The sequence below is a fragment of the Eubalaena glacialis genome, chromosome 15 (assembly GCF_028564815.1).
Source record: "Eubalaena glacialis isolate mEubGla1 chromosome 15, mEubGla1.1.hap2.+ XY, whole genome shotgun sequence".
In the NCBI taxonomy this organism is placed as follows: Eukaryota; Metazoa; Chordata; class Mammalia; order Artiodactyla; family Balaenidae; genus Eubalaena; species Eubalaena glacialis.
In genome coordinates, this window is record NC_083730.1 from 73,316,361 (window position 1) to 73,333,487 (window position 17,127).

General features: G+C 46.9%; 1 protein-coding gene across 3 annotated transcripts in view; it reads left to right on the forward strand.

Moving 5' to 3' along the window:
* Positions 1-1,608: 1,608 nt before the first annotated feature.
* The window catches only part of LIMK2 (LIM domain kinase 2), a 54,336-nt gene continuing 38,817 nt past the window's right edge, over positions 1,609-17,127 (forward strand). For 2 of the 3 annotated variants that reach the window (XM_061169701.1, XM_061169704.1), the window contains exon 1: positions 13,634-13,721. Coding sequence is in view for 1 of the 3 variants with exons in the window: in XM_061169702.1 (XP_061025685.1) it covers positions 1,739-1,754; positions 13,622-13,721 (116 nt within the window). In the remaining 2 variants the exon portion in view is untranslated. Of the gene's footprint in view, positions 1,755-13,621; positions 13,722-17,127 lie in introns of those variants that run through there. The other variant, XM_061169702.1, reaches the window with a different exon arrangement.

Consider the following 17,127-nt stretch of genomic DNA (forward strand, 5'->3'; position numbering starts at 1 on the left):
AAGCCGACTGCTGAAGAGGGTTCCCAGGAATGAACAGAAGTCAGGCACATCACCCACACTGCCCCTCAGCACTTTCTTCACACTCAGGACTTCAGGGGCCACGTGCCACACCCAGAGGAGAAAAATCTGACCTGCATCTGGTTTGGAGTACACGGTCAGAGCAGGAAGGAAGAGGATTGTGCTCACCTTTGTGTATTTCAGTGCTGGGTTGAACTTCGTCCTTGGTGGGAGTGTCGTGATCCATTTCCTTGGGCCCCATCCCTGTCCCTTCCTGGTCATTTGTACACTTTTCTCATGACCTAAATCTGATCTAAGGAAATAACAGTTGCCAAAGACCCAGCACAAGAGAATCAGATGGGAGGGACCTCAAGGACCAGCTGATGTGGCCGAACCTTAGTCACACAGAGGACCCCAATCCCCTCCCAAACCAAGTGAGGGGAAGTGGTTCTCTCAAGGCCCCTCAGACACCTAGCGGCTGCGAGAAACCAGTCTGCTGTCCTAAATCCTGGTCCAGGGCTCTTCTCTACAAAGAAGAGTCCGAGGGGCAAATCCAGACCACTGGTACATTTCCTTTGACCTACATGGCATTTTTAGAATTTGAATGTTACCAACATTTTTAAAAGAGGGAAATTTCACCTAAATACCTGGATTTTGGGCTTATCTTGAAAAATTGGGAGATCTGGTGTTCGGGGTTCATTTACATACCTACTTGGCCTGCTAAGGATCTGCCACTGAGTGTCAGCTTGCTTATAGTGGCACAGACAAGTGGCTTCTCTGAGCTGGAAGCTTCTAAGAAAAGCCCACCCTCAACCCCCCCAAAGCTATTTGTGGGTAAACCTGGTTTCTCCATATTCATATTCTTGATTCCGGACAGTCTACTGGAAAGAGCTTTCGACTAGGGGTTAAGAGCCTGCGTTCCCGTCCCAGCTCAGCTCCTAATGAGCTGAGCCATTTTGAGGTTCAAACTTGTCCCCTCTGGTCCTCAGCTGTCCCCATCGCTAAAATGGACAGAGGGGGACTTCCCTGGTGGCGCAGTGGTTAAGAATCCGCCTGCCAATGCAGGGGACACGGGTTCGAGCCCTGGTCCGGGAAGATCCCACATGCCGTGGAGCAACTAAGCCCGTGTGCCACAACTACGGAGCCTGCGCTCTAGAGCCCATGAGACACAACTACTGAGCCTGCGTGCTGCAACTACTGAAGCCCGTGCGCCTAGAGCCCGTGCTCCACAACAAGAGAAGCCACCGCAACGAGAAGCCCGCGCACTGCAACGAAGAGTAGCCCCGGCTCGCCGCAACTAGAGAAAGCCCGCGGGCAGCAACGAAAACCCAACACAGCCCAAAATAAATAAATAAATAAATATATTTTAAAAAAAAAATGGGCAGAGGGTCCTCTGTGTTGAGATCTCCAGCCTGCGCAGAATCACCCTTATCAGTTCGGGCACCCACAGAGGGCGCAGAGGCTAGGGGGCACCAGGGCCGCCGCAGAGCCCAAACCAGGGGGCGGGGCCAGGTCCAGGGGCGGGGCTAGGCCCAGGGGGCGGGGCCCGGCGTCGGCTGGGCGGGGCGTCGGCGGGCGGGCCCCCGTGCCAGGTGCGGTTTGGTCCTCCCCGGGCGCCGTAGGCGGCGCATCTCGCCCGCGCCCCAGGCAGAGGTCCTCGCGCGCCTGAGGCGGCGGCAGGAGCTGAGCGGAGACGCCGCTGTAGCGGCCTCCTCTTCCCTATTTCCGCGCCTCTGGGACCATGGCCGAGCAGGCGGGTAAGGAAGGGCTGCGCCGTCCTGTCCCGGCCCCGGGGCGCCTGAGGGGAGCTGGCGGCCTCTCGGGGGTTTCGGGCTGAGTGGACCCCCGTGGGTACCGGCTTCTTAGAGGGAGAATTTGGGGAGTGAGCACAGCGCTCCCCGAAGACTCGGAGGTTGTGGGGAGCGGGGATAGAGGGCTCGCGGGGAGGGGGGCAGGCAGGGTGGGCGGCTTCCCGCGAGTTGAGGTCCTTGGGAGGAAGGGATGCTGGGGGGCACCTTTTTTTGTGGACCTGGAGACTGCAGGTCCTCAAATTAAAACTCTTTCTAAGGAAGCTGAGGGGACCGGTTTCCTTTGGAGTCACGGTTTGGGGGAATGTGGGGAGTACGGCATCCTCAGAGTTTGGGTAGGCTCTGAGGGTATGGAGAGTTACCCCGTGTTCTGGATTTTCTGTGGAAAATTGAGGAGAGTATGACTTTCCCACGGGATCCAAGGCTTCTGGAGGGTATCTTGGTGCCTGCGGTCTCCTGGGTCTTGGGGTTCTTTGCAGGAAGTAGGGCATTGTGGGCTCCCTTGGGGTTTAGGACACGACTGGGGGTAGGGAGAGATTCAAGCTTCTTCCTGAGGCAGGTAGGCCCCCTGGGGCTCTGGGCCCTCCCATGGCCCCTCTGAGACCAGAAAGGAATGTGGCCAAACACCTCCTGGAAGGAAGAGTGTCTAAGGGTGAAGGGTAGCTTCAGGGTTAGGTTGGCTGGGCCTGCGGTCCCCTCCCAGTCATCTCACACCACCCTGCAGCTTCCTGCCCTCCTTGCCTGTCCCCCAGTACCAGGAACTTTCTGTTTCCCAGAAAGTTGTGGGAAACACCCACCTGTGTGGGTGGCCCAGCCTCTAGGTCGACCAGGGTCAGCGTCCAGAAGCTTTCTAGAGCTGGCAGGAGGGAATAGTGGAGGAGGGAGGCTGTCCTGGATATCTGCCCCCGCTTCCTGGCTTTCAGCCTGTGGACAGTCACTTCCTCCCTCCTGAATAAAAGGACCAGGCCACCAGTGGGTCACTTCCTCACCATGGGAGCATGGGATTTTCTCCTCATTCTTGATAATAGGGTTTTGGAGAAAAAGGGCTAGAGGTAGACATTCTCCGTCCCTTCCTATTTTACTTTTTTTTTTTTAGTTTCCAGAATTCTTTGTCTCAAATGATTTCTAATGATTTTTTCTAACCTTTGAGTAACATAGGTTCCCTGTCTTGAACCTTGATTCTCAGAAACTTGCGAAAGATCTTAGAGTGCAATAGTGTTTATTAGATCTTTCTCTGAGTGAACCAAAAAGCTGTCTAGAGGCATTAGTGCCTCTAGATGCATTAGTTTGTACATTCTTACATAAGAATATTTGTTGGATACTTCTGGGCCACACACTAAGCCAAGTGCTGAGGAGTATAATGATGAGCAAAACGACACAATTCTTGGCCTTTGTGGTGCTTACAGCCCTAGCGATGTACAGTAAATAATTGAGGTGACAATTGAGATAAATGCCATAATAACTGAGATAAGCAGTTGAGATATGTGCCGTAAGATTGCACCAGGGGCAAGGGAAGTGGATAGGGAACACATTCCTTTATAAAGCAAGTTTATGCTGAGCCCTGAGGATAAGTAGAAGCTAGTCCAGCTAAGAAAGGGTGAAGAACTTTTCAGGCAGAGGGAACATAAAAAAGCCCTGAGGCAGAAAGGCATGTGGTGCCTTTGAAGACTGAGAGAAGGCCAATACGGCTTTTTTATGGATGAGGAGACTAAGGTTCAGAAATTACTTGTTCAAGATTCCATAGCCAAAAAAATAGCAGTGGTCAGAGTTCATATTTTCTAGCTTCAAATTTGGTGCATCATCCTCTCTGTATCACAAACACCAGAATGAGGTTGCCCATGGAGTCAGAGAAGGAAGCGGGACTTAAACTTTTACTTGTTCTGTCAGAGCTGTGTTCCGAGACAACTCAGATTCCTGTGTAACAGGAGAATCAACAGCAAAGAAATCAAATATTTGCTGAGTACTGGTGATGTCTAAGGCACTGGGCTGGGCCAAGTGTTACCTGTTATAAATTTTAACAGATGCTAGAGATAATGTAACTCTCCTCATTTTACATGTTAAGAAACTGAGGACTAGGGAGGAAAATGGATTTGTCTAGGGTTACTCAACTAGTGGTAGAGCCAGGACTAACCTAGGACTTGTCCAGTGCTCTTTCCAATATTCCAGGGTCCTTGAGGCATACAGGGTCTGGCACACAGTATTTGTGGAAATGAATAATATGTGGTTTGTGCTTTTGAGAAATTCACTATTTAGAGTAATTGAGGAAAAAATGAACAAATCAAGGCAAGCTATTATAAGGCCTATAGGTGATAACATTAGGGAATTTCAAAGGTGAGGGAGAACTTTATTCATACATTTATCCCACAAATATATATTGAGTTCCTACTGTGTGCCAAGCACTTCTAGGCCCTGGGGGATACAACAGGGAGCAAAATAGATCAAATCCCTTCCCTTGTGGAGTGTATGTTCTGGTGGCGAGAGACAGACAATAAATAAATACATGAATATCATATGTCAGGGATAAATGCTCTGAAGAGAGATGAAGTATGATAAGGGCATAGGTGCAGTGGGAGGTCAGGGGAACCTCTCTGGTTGATGACATCTGAGCAGAGAAATGAAGCAAGGGAGTGAGCCATTTGCATATCTGGGGGTAGAACATTCTGGACAAGGAATAAAAGAGAATGAGCAAAGACCCTGAGCCAGGAATGTGCTTGGCATGTTTGAAGAACAGCAAGGTGTCCAGGGTGGCTACCAGATTTGGTCAGGGAATGCTTGAGGGAGGTAAGATTTGAGAGGTCTCAGGTAGGTTAAAAAAAAAGGGAAGGGGGGTTTAAGGGGTAAGGAAGAAAACTGGGGGAGTAGGATTGCAAAGGCAGGTGAGTTTCAAGATCTTCACAAGGGGTGGTGAATTAATATGTGTGGTGGAGGCAAAGATTGGGAGGTGTGGGAAGTGGAAGATAAGGCTGGGAGGGTGGGTGAAGCCAGACTGCAGAGGGTTTAATGCCAGGCTTGTAGACTTTTCTGATCTGCAGCAGAGACCGTAGGTTTAGAGGCAGGGAGAGTCATGATGTGGGCATTTTGTGTTTATACTATCAGTCTGGCTTTGGTGGGCAGGATGGATTGGACAAGGGTGAGGAAGAGCACCAGTCTGGAGGTGGGTACATACAATGGACCCTGAGCTGAGGTTGTTAGTGATAGGAATGGAGAAGGAGGCACTGACCAGAGGAAAATGCCTCATGTCATGGGCAGGGTTGGGTGACTTGAATGGCTCTGGATATGGGATGGAGGGAGCAAGGTAGGGTCCAAGAAGACCACAAGGTTTTAAAGCTGAATAGAAACCCATCATGTTCAAGAGGCAGTATTAGTCTTTCCACATTCCTGGTGGGTTGTCTGCCTCTTCTGGAGGCTGTGCTGATTTCCAGCCCAGGGCTGGCCTCTGATCAGTGCAACCTGGGGTTGGGGGCTCGGGCTCAGGCATACTAGGGAGGGGTGGAGCCCACCCCCAGGTATCACTTCGGCATTTCAGTGAGAGGGCGTGGAGCTGTAGCAGTCTCTTACAAGTCTATATTCTTTCCCACTCTTGACCTTTCTTTATACAGTAGCAAGAATTAGACTCTTAACTATTAATTCACATCCAACAGTAGCTAAAACACGAAACCATTGCTTGGTTCTATTAAAGTACACCTTGAGCGTCCATCCTGGGATTCTATTTTGTCAGATCTCTCTACTTGTAATTTATTTTTCCAGTAAAGAAAGTCTAAAATGTAGTTAAAGACAGACTTCAGAGTAAGCAGACCTGTGGTCTAATCCCAGCTCTAACACTTGTTAGTTGAGCAGTTCAGTTTCCTTTTCATTAAAATGGGAACAATAATAGTCCTTTGATACTAGTCCTTATTTCATGGAATCTTTATATTCAATTAGTTCATGCTTGCCTAGTGCTTAGGACACTGCCTGGCATATAATAAGGACTCAAAGTAGTTTTTCCCTGCCATTGACAATGGGTTGAGAACTGCCATCTGAGAATGTATGAATTGGTTAACCAGTTCTCTGATAAAGAGATTCTTTGTAGGCCTTCCCCTAGATAAGAAAATGCCTACTCATTCACAGCTAAGTAAACTTATGGTTGGAAGTGAGAACCTGAGTGCCCGAAAGCCAAAAGCGGCAAGAACCATCTGTCTTGTTTGTTTCTCTACCAAGTGTCTTATTACTCTACCAAGCTTGCCCTGCCCCCAGTACCTGGTTTGTCCCTCTCTGACGTGTGTTATTTTTTTTACATATCCTTGCCCCTCATACCCATGAGCACTCGCCAAGGGCCCCATAAGTTCGTGGCCTAGTCTCTGTCTTGCACATGGACACATAGAAGACATTTGCTGAATTTGTTTTGAAAACATTCCCATCAGATTTTAGAGGCTCATGTATTTAATAGCTCAGCGTTTTCCCCAGCCAGTCCACTAGATATACATGAAAGAAAGAAGAAAAGCTACTCACAATTCAGTTGCCAACTAAGTGCCAGGCACTGTGGGAGGTATTTTCAGGTAATATTATGTTATTTCTCTTAATCCTCTTGGTAATGCTGTAAGGTGGGTGATATCCTCTTTTTAAAGATTAAGAGACAAGGGGGTGAAATAGGTAAAGGGGATTAAGAGGTACAAACCTCCAGTTATAAATAAGCCACAGGGATATAATATACAGCGTAAGGAATAAGGTCAATAATATTGTAATAACTTTGTATGGGGACAGGTGGTTACTAGACTTTTTGTGGTGATCATTTTATAATGTATGCAAACATCAAATCGCTATGCAGTACACCTGAAACTAACATAATGTATGTCAACTATATTTCAATTATTAAAAATTACTGATAGGAACTGGGGGAGAAAGTTATTTGTTTACTTTCTTTAAAAAAAGATTAAGAGACAGGCTCAGAGAGGTTAAATAATTTGCACAAGGACACAGAGCCAGGTTTCAAACCCAGATCTAACTCTGGTTCTTCTGCTTGACCCTTACAAATTTTTCCTGATAAACTAAGGAGAGGCAGAAGAGAACAACAGCAAGAATAAAACCTCTGAGATGCCTGTGTCTGTGCCTTGACCTGAAAAATGAGAGGCCCCTGTTTTAGTGTCACAGACTCTCAGAGTTAGGAGTAATTTGATCCCTCCTTTTATGAAGGAAGAATCTAAGGTCCAGAGAAGTCCAGGAGCACCTTTAAAAATCGTCTAATCTTTCTTCCTTAGACACTCCCTTTGGTAATATTTGATAAGCTAGTGAGGAGGAAAACTCTTTGGGATACAGGGGAGAATATCTAGAGGAATGTTAATCATTACTGTTAATCTTGTTGGTAGTCACTTCATTCAAATGTGATCTCTTCTCTCTTGGTTGTTCCATACCAGTTGCTGCCCTGCCCCTCTGCTTCCTGCTTTATCCTGGAACAAGTTGGAATTATATACCTGACCTGCCAGCTCCCAGGGGGCACAACAGTTACCGTACTTGTTTTGTGCTGCACTGAATTGGCTGGGTTTTGCTCCAGGTTCTCATAGTCTAGTGGAACATGAGAAGCACCAACGATTTTTTTTCTCAAGTGAAAGGATAGGATCTGTGCATGTTGGTTCAGGCCAAGCTTTATGGTCTCACGAGCTCTCAGTGCTTGGGGATTTCTCACCACTTTGAAGTTGAAAAGGACTAGTTTGCAGAAACCCAGTTCTTAGACCAAGATTAAGGTGAATGTTAGTGTCTTGTGGGAAACTCACTGGCCCTGAGCTGGGGTACCAGGCTGAGCCCTTCCAAGTCTCAACTTGTCTGAGGCTGCCTAGGGTCATAAAAATGCAACAGGTCTGGTAGTCTCAGAACTTGGTTTTGAGCCCCTCCTGGACCAGCTTTCTGATGGTTAGACAACTCAATTCTTCTCCAAGCCCATTTTTCTTTCAGAAAAATGAAAGGCTTAGGTTTGAGTAGATGGTTTTTAAAGGCCCTTCCAGCCTTACCATCCTGCTACCCTAGTGCCTACCCCAGTAGAGTCATAGATTGTTTGAGGCTCATGTCACCAATTATTAAGTTGGGAGAGAGAAGGGTATAGAAGCTGAATGTATTTTATACCAGCATTCAAAAGATCCTGAAGGTGAGAAACTTTGTAATGAGCCATTTGTTACAATTCTCACCTTGTTTGCATCGCACACTTAGCACTTCTTAAAAGCAACAAATCCCAATAATAACCATGAAGGCATGGTTTTCTGATTATTAAACACCTGACAAGGGCTCTGTATTGTTTGAAGCTGCTGGGGACATTTACTTAGTCAAGCTCCCTTTCTGAACTCTGACAATCAGTAGCCACTGTTGATAAGTCTGCAAATAGGAGAGGTAAACACAGTCGAGGGAGAGGTGAACAGCCTGGTACAATGAGGTATTTTCCTAGAGGAAGACTTTCCCAGCCGGACTGGACCCTAGATTGGTCTTCCACTAGGCCTCACAGAAATCTCCAAGGCTTTGTATTATTACATTTCTCTTACATTTCCTAGAATGAAGGTTGTAAGAGAGTTAGGATCATTGACTTTTAGGGCTGTGTAAGGGAGCTGAAGAGGCCAAGAGTATTTTTGAAGAAAGTCTGTGTTTGGGAGGCTGAAGGCTCTGGGTGAATAGCCTCCCTTGGGTACAGTGTGACAGACTGAGGCATGTGCGTCTACATGTGACTTTACCTGGAGGTAGTCACGGGGGAGCCAGGACACATTCCAGGTGAATCATCGCTGCTGACCGTTGGAGCTTATCTTTGGAAATTACCTTTATAGCTGGCAGTTGGGTCCAGTTTTTCAGTTGGATTTGCCACACAAAGGAGTGTCAGTTCTGCACCAGACTTCATGCTAGGCCCTGGAGATTTGAAGATGATCAAGATGCAGTCTTTGCCCCTTAGAGCTGGGGGCGGTGGTGCAGAGAGGAAGGGACTAAAGGAGACAGAAACATAATGAACTGTAGTTATAGAACAAATGATATAAAACAGGTAATACACCAAGTGAAACGAACACTTCCTGCCTTTGGGGGACCATCAAGGAAGGATGGAAGTCTGATTAAGGGAGGAAAAGGTGGGTAAATAAAGTATCCTAAACACACAGAGTAGCTATAGGTGTGAATGTTAGGATACAAGACCATGAATTTGTGTGGCAGGAATAAAAAATAAATCAAGATGTGACTAGAGCATTCGTTTGTACAGGAGGTTGAAAGATAAAGGTTCTTTGGGGCCACCTTGTGGAGGGCCATCCCTTCTTTCAATAAATATTTCTTGAGGGACTGTAGTAGGCCAGGGACTGGTCTTAGTTCCCCTAGTCCTTAGGAGCTAACAAGAGCCAGCTTTAGTGATGAGTGAGGAGTTTGTGTTCCTGCCTCAGGACCTTTACACAGATCTCCCCGCCATCCCAGTCTCCAGTGTTACCCTTTCCTCCTCCTTTTGCCTGGTTAATTTCTATTCATCCTTTAGAGCTCAGCTTGGAAATTACTTCCTTAAGGAATATGTTCTAGTTTGCCCTACCCAACCCCATTTGCTTAGTTATGAACTTGATATCTTCTTCCTACCACTTGCCCCAATTATAATGAAAATAATTATGTTATTGTTTAATATCTGCTCTATGTTTAATCTCTCTCTTGTTTGCTGCTCTTTCCCGAGCATGGTGTTAGACACATAGTTGGCATGCAATAAATACTTGCTAAAAGAATGACTGAAGCGTGTCCATTGAATTTAGCAATAAGCGGTCACTGTTGACCTTGGTGAGACAGTTTCAGAGAAATGGTGGGGGTGGAAGTCAAACTGCAGTGTATTGGGCAGTAAATAGGAAGTGAGGAAACGAAGGCAGTGATGTGTAGACAACTTTTTTTTTTTTAATTGAAGTATAGTTGATTTACAATGTATCAGTTTCTGGTATACAACAAAGTGATTCAGTTATATATATATATACATATATATATTCTTCTTCATATTCTTTTCCATTATGTTTTATTACAGGATATTGAATATAGTTCCCCATGCTGTACAGTAGCTCCTGTTGTTTATCTGTTTTATATATAGTAGTGTGTATCTGTTAATCCCAAACTCCTAATTTATCCCTCTCTGCCTTTTCCCCTTTGGTAACCATAAGTTTGTTTTTTATTAGACAACTTTTTTTTTTTTTTTTTTTTTTTTTTTTGCTGCGCCACGTGTCTTGCGGGATCTTAGTTCCCCGACCAGGGATTGAACCCGCGCCCTTGCAGGGAAAGTGCGGAGTCCTAACCACTGGACCGCCAGGGAATTCCCTATTAGACAACTTTTTAATATGTGTGGCTGTGATGTGGGGAAGCAAGGGTGGTAGCTAGAGGAGAAAGTGGGGTCCAGGTTTTTTTTTTTTTTTTAAATGGGAAAGACTTGAATTTATTTAAATGACAGTTGGAAGGAGCCAGTGGAGAAGGGAGTGGTGGTGGAGACTGTCTTCTGAGAGGTGGGATGGGGTGGAGTCAACAGTTGAGTTCTGTAGACATTGGGGAGTCTGGGTGAGCCAGCTAAGACTGTGCAGCACACCAGGAAAAGAAGCCAAACACCTGAACTTGGGCTGTGCTGAAGGACAGAGAAGGATTGGAGGGACATTTCAAAGGTGGAACCAGGTGGCTATGAGAGGAGGGAGTAGAGGGTCTTGATTTTTGTGCCCCTAGTGCCTAGCACAGAGCACGTGTTACGTAAGTGTTTGAATGGCTTTGAGTTTCTCAAGACTGGAGGGGGACTTCCCTGGTGACGCAGTGGTTAAGAATCCGCCTGCCAATGCAGGGGACACGGGTTCGAGCCCTGGTCCAGGAAGATTCCACATGCCGCGGAGCAACTAAGCCCACGTGCCACAACTACTGGCACACGGGCGCCCAGAGCCTGTGCTCCGCAACAAGAGAAGCCACTCCAATGAGAAGCCCGCGCACCACAGTGAACAGTAGCTCCCGCTCACTGCAACTAGCGAAAGCCCGTGCGCATCAACAAAGACTCAACGCAGCCAAAAATAAATAAATAAAATAAATAAATTTATATTAAAAAAAAAAAAGACTGGAGGGCAGGGCAGGCTCTGGAGGGTGTGGCCATAACAAGTTATCTCGAATATCTTCGTAGTGGAAAGTCCTGATTCTTTTTGAATTTTGGAAACAACCAGAGGTCACTCAGAGCCAAGATGTTGAATTGTTGAGTAAGTGGGTGGTCAGGTCAGAGACTATTCCTTGCCGGTTAAAAAGTAAAAGCAAGAAACAAGGTGTGGCTTAAAATAATGAGATTTGCTGGTGACAGCCTGAAAGCCCTTTCATGTAAGAGTTCCCAAACTCTGGTACTTCCAGAATTTGGAAGATTCATTTGGATATCTGTGTTCATTAAAAACCCTCTCACTAAAGGGAACCCTCTTGCACTGTTGGTGGGAATGTAAATTGATACAGCCACTATGGAAAACAGTATGGAGGTTCCTTTAAAAAACTAAAAACAGAACTACCATATGACCCAGCAATCCCACTATTGGGCATATACCCTGAGAAAACCATAATTCAAAAAGAGACATGTACCACAGTGTTCACTGCAGTACTATTTACAATAGCCAGGACATGAAAGCAACCTAAGTGTCCATCGACAGGTGAATGGATAAAGAAGATGTGGCACATACATGCAATGGAATATTACTCAGCCATAAAAAGAAACGAAATTGAGTTATTTGTAGTGAGGTGGATGGACCTAGAGTTTGTCATACATAGTGAAGTAAGTCAGAAAGAGAAAAACAAATACCGCATGCTAACACACATATATGGAATCTAAAAAAAATTGTTCTGATGAACCTAGGGGCAGGACAGGAATAAAGATGCAGACATAGAGAATGGACTTGAGGACACCGGGTGGGGGAGGGTAAGCTGGGATGAAGTGAGAGAGTAACATTCACATATATACACTACCAAATGTAAAATAGATAGCTAGTGGGAAGTAGCTGCATAGCACAAGGAGATCAGTTCGGTGCTTTGTGACCACCTAGAGGGGTGGGATAGGGAGGGTGAGAGGGAGGCGCAAGAGGGAGGGGATATGGGGATATATGTATATGTGTAGCTGATTCACTTTGTTATACAGCAGAAACTAACACACCATTGTAAAGCAATTATACTCCAATAAAGACGTAAAAATAATAATAATAATATAAGAAAAAAAACCTCACTAATTCACTGTCTCACCCGTAACCCAGTTTGAATGAGTGTCTCAGACTTTTCTGCCTTGGAGTTTGTGAGGTTGATGGTGCACTGTCCGACCGCTACCACCCAAAAACCACAAAGACCCCTCCCTCTTGAGAGTCTAGGAAGTTTAGATCCAGGAGGTGATACATGTATGGGAGAGGAGCGGGTGGGTCGAGGCTTTAAAGCCTTCTGCCAGCTCATTTAACTCTCCTCTGGGCTATGAGGACAGCTGTCTGTGCCCTGGCTGCCCCAGAATGCCGCCAAGCAATCCTGAAGTGCCCGAAGCCGTGCATTGTCTATTCATGGCCCCTGTGCCTGTAAAACAGGGTCCGGTGACTGTCACTGTGCCTGTGGCAGTCTGGAGTTTCCCAGAGAGAACAAAGCCGCACACACGGGGCGCACAAGGGAGTCTTGTAACAACCTTGTCCCGCTTTCTAGGGCTGAGTCAGGTACCACAACTTGATCTCAGCTGCCCTTTTATTTCAACAAGTTAGCATCTGAGCCACACCAGGAATATTGTGCTCTGTCCCTTTTGGGGGGACGTGGACTGACTCTGTGCTACTGCCCATGCTAATCTCTCAGCCTACACAGCTCTTCCCCATCCTTTTTCAGCCTGTAGTAAATCTTCCCCATCTTTCAAGGCTCAGCTTCCCCTGCAAAGACTTTCCTGGCTCCCCTGAGTGGAATGAGCAGGAACTAGAAAGAGCACAGGCTTTAGAATGGGGCAGACCTGAGTTGGGATGCTAACTCTGCCGCTTGGCCTTTCACCCTCGGCCCCAAGCTTCAGTTCCCTCATCCGTTAAATGAATATAATAATACCTGTCTCACGGGATTGTTTTGAGAATTAAATGAGATTGGGTCTGTGAAAGCATCTAGCACAGTTCTTGGCATATAGGAGGGATTAAATGTTTGTTCTTTCCCTTCTACCCTTGTAATTTCTTTCTCTAAACTAAGATAGCACTTTGCTTCTACCCCTGAAATAACATCTCAGTGAAAAACTACAATATGGAAGAATGTTTCTTTTCCAGTGGATTTCCTCTTCGAGGAGCAGGGGTAGTTTATCCAACAGCCTCCAATATAGAGCTTGGACCCATGGGTCCAACAAGAGGACCCATGATGTTGGTTGAATGAATGATGGAACCATTGGGGTGATGGAAAATCTGCACAACCAGGGCTTTTGAAGAGTAGGGAAAGGCAGCAACACGTGTAACCTAGAGAGGAGAAATTTCTGGGTGCTGGCTGGGGACCGTTGTAGGAAAGGCTGACCCGAAAAGAAAGAGACTTTGTTCATTTCATCTACTCAGAGCTACAAGCAAGGGCTGAAGGAAAGGAAAAGGCAGGTTTTGTTTCAGTAGAAAAAGGAACAACCAGAACCGTTTTTTAGAAAGTCTCATTTTAAAAAATGAGGCTATTTTTGAGGCCAGGAATTCCCTGTGGCGGGGAGATGAACAGCTGGATGAGCGCTCACCAGGGATCTTGTGGAGGAGGGAACTGTGCATCCAGCAGAGCATCGCCCAGCCCTTTCAGTATGAGAGTCCGTTAACTTGGTCTTCTTCTACATGGTAGGAATCCCATCCCTGCACCCCTGCTTCTTTGGCCTCTGAACCCCTTGGTTTTGTGTGCAGGTGAAGATGCCTGGAGGTGTCGGGGCTGTGGAGACCATGTCGCTCTGAACCAGAGGTTGTACAGGACTGTCAGCGAAGCCTGGCACAGCTCCTGCTTCCGGTAAGTGGGTCCACACCCCTGTCTTTGCCAGTGCACTGCGGACCAGGCACTATTTCATCTTCTGGAAAATACAAAACAAGCTTCCTACTAGAGAGTTTCCATTTCGGGGGAGCTCAGGGAGCAAAGGGATATGCCCAGGAAGAGCACGTGAGCAAACACCAGGTGAAAGTGGAAGAGCCACACATGGGCCGGGTGCAGCTAGAGGTGGGGGGTTTGGGATGGGAGGAGACCTTTCCGGGGTGTCCCAGCACCCTCACTTTATAGGTGAGGAGACCGAGGCCGAGAAAGAGCGACTTTCCCACGCCTACACTGCTGATTACGCAGTTGCCTCAAGGGTTGTTTGTAGTGCAGCTGGCAGAGCCAGCTCTTCTTCACCACGGGATGCCTCCCTAGTTTCCTGCTTTTTGTTATTAACTTTATTATAGCTCTTAGATTATTGTTTGGAGGCAGCTCGGTTTCTTGAAAATAACACAGACTTTAACGTCAGATTTGTTCCTCTTCTCTGAGACTCTGTTTCCTCATCAGGAAAATAAAGGTGTTAATCATCTCTGTCACAGACTTGTTGAAATTGAATGAAGTCATATATGCCAAGGGTCCAGCTCATGGTAGGCACCCACTGAATGGTTGGAATCCTTGAGAGTGGGAGCTTGTCTTTGTATTCTCCAGAGCATAACACAGCGCCTGGCCTGCAGTCATTCCTCGTCGGAGGCTGGGTGGGCATTTGTGGCCCCCCGTGGTCTGAAGTGGCAGGGCCGTGCTCAGATCTGAGAATGAGACAGACCGTAGATTGGCACCATGTGCTGTAAACTCCAGCTCCCACACACAGCTCATGTTGCAAAGCATCCCCTGTGCTGATATCAAGAAATTTAATTGACCTTTAAGCACTTGTCTCCACCCAGGGAATTACGTGGGGGGTTGGCCTGGAGAGCTCTGGCCTCTGGAAGAGTTGGAGCATTTTTCTGCCCTTTCAGCTCTAACTCAGAGCTCTCCAGTCTTCTCTGTGGATCTGATTGCTTTGGTTACTCCTCCTTGGTTACCCTCAGGGAATTTGATTCCACTTTTACTTTGCCTTTTAGTAAGATAGGAGCAGAGTATCAGAGCTGCAGGGGCCTCTGGCTAGTCTTTTCATTTTACAACTGAGGCAAATGAGCAGCATCAGAACCCAAAGAGTTCCCAGACTGAGGCTCTCCTTGGCCTCCAACCCATACGGTCGTATTTGTTCCTGCCATTTTCCCATTTGTATGAATATCTTCTATCCAAAATAAGCAGGAATGGGTAGAACAAGCTAATCTTTGGGATTTCTGGATTCTCCTATAACTAGAAGAACCACCTACTATATGATACAACTCCTTCATATCACAGATGTGAGGCCTGAAACCAAAAAGTCAAAAAGTTAGACAGGCCATGGAAGAAAAGAGCTGGCCCTAGAACTGAAGATGCTAGCTTGTTAGAGTGCACTGTGTGTGTGTGTGTGTGTGTGTGTGTGTGTGTATAAAAGAGACAGACACACAAATACATGCTCATAAAGAAGTAAGGCACGTTATCCTGGTGGGAAAGAGTTCAGGCTATGGAAGAGACTGTCTGGTTTCAAATCCTGGCTTTGCAGTTTATTAACTGACCGTAGGTGACTTCCCTGAACTTCAGGTACCTCATCTGTAAAATGGGGATAAGAATAGTACTCATCCCACAAGGTTGTTCAGGAGGATTAAATGTGATAACCTATGTAAAGTCCCTAGCATAGCATCTGACACCTAGAAAACCTTTAATAATCAGCAGTTGTCACTTTATGTTATATTGTGAATGTGTGTCTATATACACCTACATGCATACGTGTATTTCTCTTAACACACTCATTGGTCATCTGATGTGGAGCCTTGGGGATTAAGGTTAACTTTGAACCACCCTGGCACAGTTAAATCAAAGATCATGCCTGTGGGGGAAGCAGAGCATCTCGGTTCAGTCTCTTATTTGCAGCTTTGCCTCAGGGATGGGGTCCTGATCCAGCTCTACTGAAAGGATGCATCTCCTGACTCCTGAGCTTTCCCACGAAAACTGGATGGCATGGAGCCCTCAGATGGAGCCTGGTGATTTGCCCTGGGGAGGCTGGCTGCTTTGGAGCCAGTTTGACTTTTTCCCAAATTGGCGGAATATCTTCAGGGCTGGGGAGGATTGTACTTGTCTGGCCCCAGAAGCGACCTGGGTTATGAGGAGCCTGAGGCATTAGCCTGAATAGTCTTTTAAGGTCTCTTCCACCCCAGCTTATCTGTGATTCTCTGATGAATTCAGAGTGTCTGGGTGCAGGCCTGCTAGAAGCAGGACCCTCCTTCCGTGCTACCCAAAGTAATTCATTCTTCCTGACTCCATTCCGGCCTCACTCTTACCCAGCTGGGCTCCAGTTACAATAAAGGAAATGACTTTTCTTCTCCCCTTCCCCCATACGTTTGTTTTCCTAGTCACAGGGTGGGGCTGGATATTGAATGGAGAAATTGCTGGGGTTTGGCTCAAACTCCTCCTCTCGCCTTCTCCTTACACTAGCCCATCCGCTGTCTGCAGCCACATCCGTAATCTTGCCTCTTGCCTCCGATAGCCTTCCGCCAGATTCTCAGGTGCCCAGACAATAGGAAGCCACTTAAGGCTGGGACCTGGGGCTGTACTTTGGAGGCCAGCTAAGGTACCTCCTGGAAGTCCATAATTGTGCTGGTGCAGTTGGGCGCCCAGCCAGGATCTCTCTGATCTCTGGATGCTTGGCTGACCAGCCCTCCCGCTTCCTCTCCTCAGCCTTTGCAGCGGGCCTGTTTGGACTCCGTACCTCTGGCCTTCCTTCTTGAGCAGTGCCATTGGTTCTAGAGCTGGGGCCATTCTCTCTGAAGCTCTCAGGAACTGGCTCCCTCTCACTGGGGGAGGCCAGGAAAGCAGCCAGACTGCACATTGTTTGTAGTTGAGGTTAAAATGAGAAGCTATGAATGGTGACCTGGTCTCTTGGCATGTTGGCAAACCAGGGAAACTTGACGAGTTTTCTGACGATTGTCCTTGATTGTCCTTTCCCCCTAGTCAGAGGTGTTTGGCCAAGGAGGAGAGATTGTGGGAGGAGGGAAAAACTGCCTATATTAGTCTTTATGGCCCCTACTTGGAACTCTGTTGTTTGACCCAATTCCTGACAGCATTATCACAGGGGAAACTCCACCATTCTTAAGGCTCCTGGGAACTTTCAGGGCCTCCTTTCTCAGGATCGCGAACAGCTTTCTCTTTTGAGAAGTGTTTCCTAATGGCGATGCTCTGGAAAAGGGATGATGCAGATAGAAACCTGTTGTCACTTCATCAAGCTACAGACCATTTCCTCTAAATTTGTGACTCCAGGAAAGGCCGGTGAAGAAATCACACACGTAGCGACCGAGACTGTGGTATA